The sequence below is a fragment of the Lycium ferocissimum genome, chromosome 5 (assembly GCF_029784015.1).
Source record: "Lycium ferocissimum isolate CSIRO_LF1 chromosome 5, AGI_CSIRO_Lferr_CH_V1, whole genome shotgun sequence".
NCBI lineage: Eukaryota > Viridiplantae > Streptophyta > Magnoliopsida > Solanales > Solanaceae > Lycium > Lycium ferocissimum.
Window position 1 is genome coordinate 51,166,645 of NC_081346.1, and position 3,371 is coordinate 51,170,015.

Sequence of the window (3,371 nt, forward strand, 5' to 3'; positions counted from 1 at the left end):
GTATCGAACACCGAGTGGAAAACAAAAAAAAAAAAAAAAAAAAAAAAAAAGGACTCTAGAAATTCGAAAGGTGCCACATAATTTTTTTTATATTAATTATTGCCACATAAATTGAGAAGGGGGAGTGTGTGTATATATATAGACACGCACACCCATTTGTACAAAGCCCATCCATTATATATTCTTATGAACCGTAGTGTTCAAGTTGAAGCTTGAAGTTAAGAAGCTTTTATTTCTTGGTTCTCCACTCCTCTCCATATAGCCAAAAATTAATCAAGATGGTGATGATGAGTAGCACTAGCATTGAGAAATCATTCAGAATCAAACATGAAGACAACAACAAGTTCTTATCAAAACTTCTTTCAAAGGAAAACTCCAAATCTGTTTCTTCTATTCCTTCTTTCAGAGTTTACTATAATGATGTTCCAAGTTCTGTTCCTTTCACTTGGGAGTTGCAACCTGGTACACCTAAACATACATTTTCTCAAACTTCTTTATTGCCTCCTCTTACTCCTCCTCCTTCTTACTACTCCAATAATAATAATACCAACAAAAAACCTACTAAAAATAACTCAAGATCCAAGATTTTTCATGCTTTGATCAAGAAGTTTAATCCCAAAAAATCTCTATTACCTCCATCTCCCTCTTATTCATCTTCATCAACTTTATCATGGTCATCTTCATCACAATATTTATCAATTTCTGCACCAACAACTCCTTCTCATATCATGGAACGACGTCGTTTTCGTAGCCAAGGATCATTTTGTGATGACTATATTCATGAAGAAATATCGCCAGCATCAAAATTGTGTTTTGGTAAAAAAGCCTTGTTTTCCATCGTTGGTTGCCGTGGATCTAACTAAGGTTAAAATTTATCATTTCTTTGTGTTGTTCAAACTGTTTTTCATTACATAAAAGGTGGAAGAGATCAAGAAAGAGTTCTGGCATTGAACTCTCACATTATATTATTTGTCTAGTGATATTACTAGACAATAAGCGTAGATGGTTATTTTTCTCTGTGTTTGAATTATGTGTTTGACTTTTTGTGTCAAACTTTTGCTGTTTGCACAGTGCAAGCATTATCTATAAGATCAATGTAATTATTTAACATTATTAATTACTGAGAGTAGTATTTAAATGAACATATCTCTCTCTTAGTTTTTGTTCCTCCGCTACTTGAGGTTCTTGTTCTTAGGAGCATAGTAGAAATTAGTCAACTTTTAGTTGCTTTATGTTTTTTTTTCTTCAGTTCCAATTTCCATCATGATGTCATGATTGCTCTACAGTGTGAATTGGGTCAATTCAGAAATTACTCCCTCCAATCCATTTTAATCGTCATGTTTCTATTTTACACTTTCGTTGAGAAACCGTTAGTCTATTACTAATAAAAAGAGCTTTTCACATGTAGATTTTCTAAGCTAAGTAATCGATATATATTACTTTCAAGAACTGAAACAAGTGTTATAGCATATGTTATAACATTTTATGACAAGTAAAATGGGCGGGAGGAAGTAATTATTCTGGACCATTTATTTTTAATTAGTACGACAAATAAATAGACAGGAGGGAGTAGCTAGGAAAATGACGAGTCCCAAAAGGGAAAGGAACAATATCATCAAGAATCTCGCAACAATGTAATTATAACGAATGCAATAATTCTATCTATAGCAGATCAAATTTGAATCCTTATTTTAATACTGACTAGTCTTAATTAAGGCGAGCAGTTATATAAATTGTGACAAAATCGAACAAGCCCAGGATTTTGTATATCTTAATTTATGATAATACTAAAATAGTAGTAGCAGTTCAATAATATAGTGGAAGTGTTGAATAATGAGAAGACAGAAGTCTTGGATGAATGAATCGATGTGTCCCTTTGAGGTGTATTAAATAAATAAAAAAAGAAGGGAAGTTGGTTGGAAGTTTCAATCTCAGCAATAAAAGTTTCCTTCAGATCTGCAAATTGGAATCTTTTTAGCTGTGTTGTTCATTGAAGCAGTGGTAGGGAAGCTTCTGCCACTACTTAATATGCTACGTGGTGTATGCAAAGACATAAAAATAGCTGCAGATTCATTACACAGTTTCCGCATGCATGGCTTTGTTTTTCTTTTCCTTCTAATTGTAGGGGAATTTAGGATTTAAATTTTATGATTAAATGTTTAAGGTCCTTAGGGTATGTTTGGTGTGAAGGAAGATACTTTCCATGGAAAATGTTTTCTAGGATAATAAGTGATTTCTTACTTATTTTCTTGTGTTTGCTTTATAAGCAAAAATATCAACCTAAAGCCTTTTGTATAAAATATGGAAGGTGGTTGTGGGGTAGGGGTGTGGGGAGGTGGGAATTGGGGTGGGGTGGAGGTGGGGGTGGGGATGAAGATGAGGTGACTGTGGGGTAGGGCTTGTGGAACTCATTTTCCCTACTTCTACCATGGAAGTCATTTTCGTAATTTTTAAGAAATTTCTTTTCCTAGAGAAAATGTTCTCCATAAATTTTGACCAGCCGAACATGAGAAAATTGAAAACCACGCATTTTATCCTCCATACCGAACACACACTTAGTATTAAACCCATTGAATTTGTAAAACTATGGGTTCAGACTTACTACATGTTACAATTTTAGTAGAATTCTATAAATAAATATATACTCTGCGTAAAAATATTGGATTACATGAACTTGATATGTGCACGCTGCATCCGCCACTGCTTCTAATTATCAAGTATCTGCGACCTGGCTGCTCAACTAATTTGAATTCAGATTGGATAGGTCCACAGGTTAAAGCTATTAAAAACTTTTATTTTCAGGATTCAAACCCAAAATGTGATAATTAAGGATAGAAGGATATGACCATCCGATTACACCTCGTTTTCATGGGTTTATGTCAGCCTCAAGTTGCTCTATATATTATTAGCTTTGTCAATGAACCTTTATATGCGTATAGTAAATTGAAAGGCAAGTGTGTAGGGCTGAGACATTTCACTTATTATGAGTTGGGAGTCAGCTCGGAGCATGGGATGAATTTTAGAAGTATAATAATCTCATCTAAAAATTGAGAGATTTGAATAAATGGAATAAATTTTGGGGTTAATATTTAATTTTCGTAGCGGAATTGGACGTTTTAAGTTTCCAAGGCAGAGTTGAGGTCCGCGTATTCTCTACCCTCCCCAGACCCCAGTTATGGAATTACACTAGTATGTTGTTGTTGTTGTTGTTGTAATTGGACGTTAATTTTAAGTTTAGTGAAAAAAATCTGGACTAAAATAATTTTAAGTTAAGCGGCAAAAATAGCAAAGAGATGAAACATCAGGAAGCGAAACCAAAATCTGTGCACTTGTGGCATGCAATGCATTTCATGACGAACCCGGTATAACTT

The 3,371-nt window shown here is 34.0% G+C and overlaps 1 protein-coding gene across 1 annotated transcript; it reads left to right on the forward strand.

Moving 5' to 3' along the window:
* The first annotated feature begins 278 nt into the window (after window positions 1-278).
* On the forward strand, window positions 279-863 carry LOC132057805 (uncharacterized). Its single transcript, XM_059450408.1, has one exon. The coding sequence runs from the start codon at window positions 279-281 to the stop codon at window positions 861-863; it is 585 nt and encodes a 194-aa protein (XP_059306391.1).
* The last annotated feature ends 2,508 nt before the right edge of the window (window positions 864-3,371 follow it).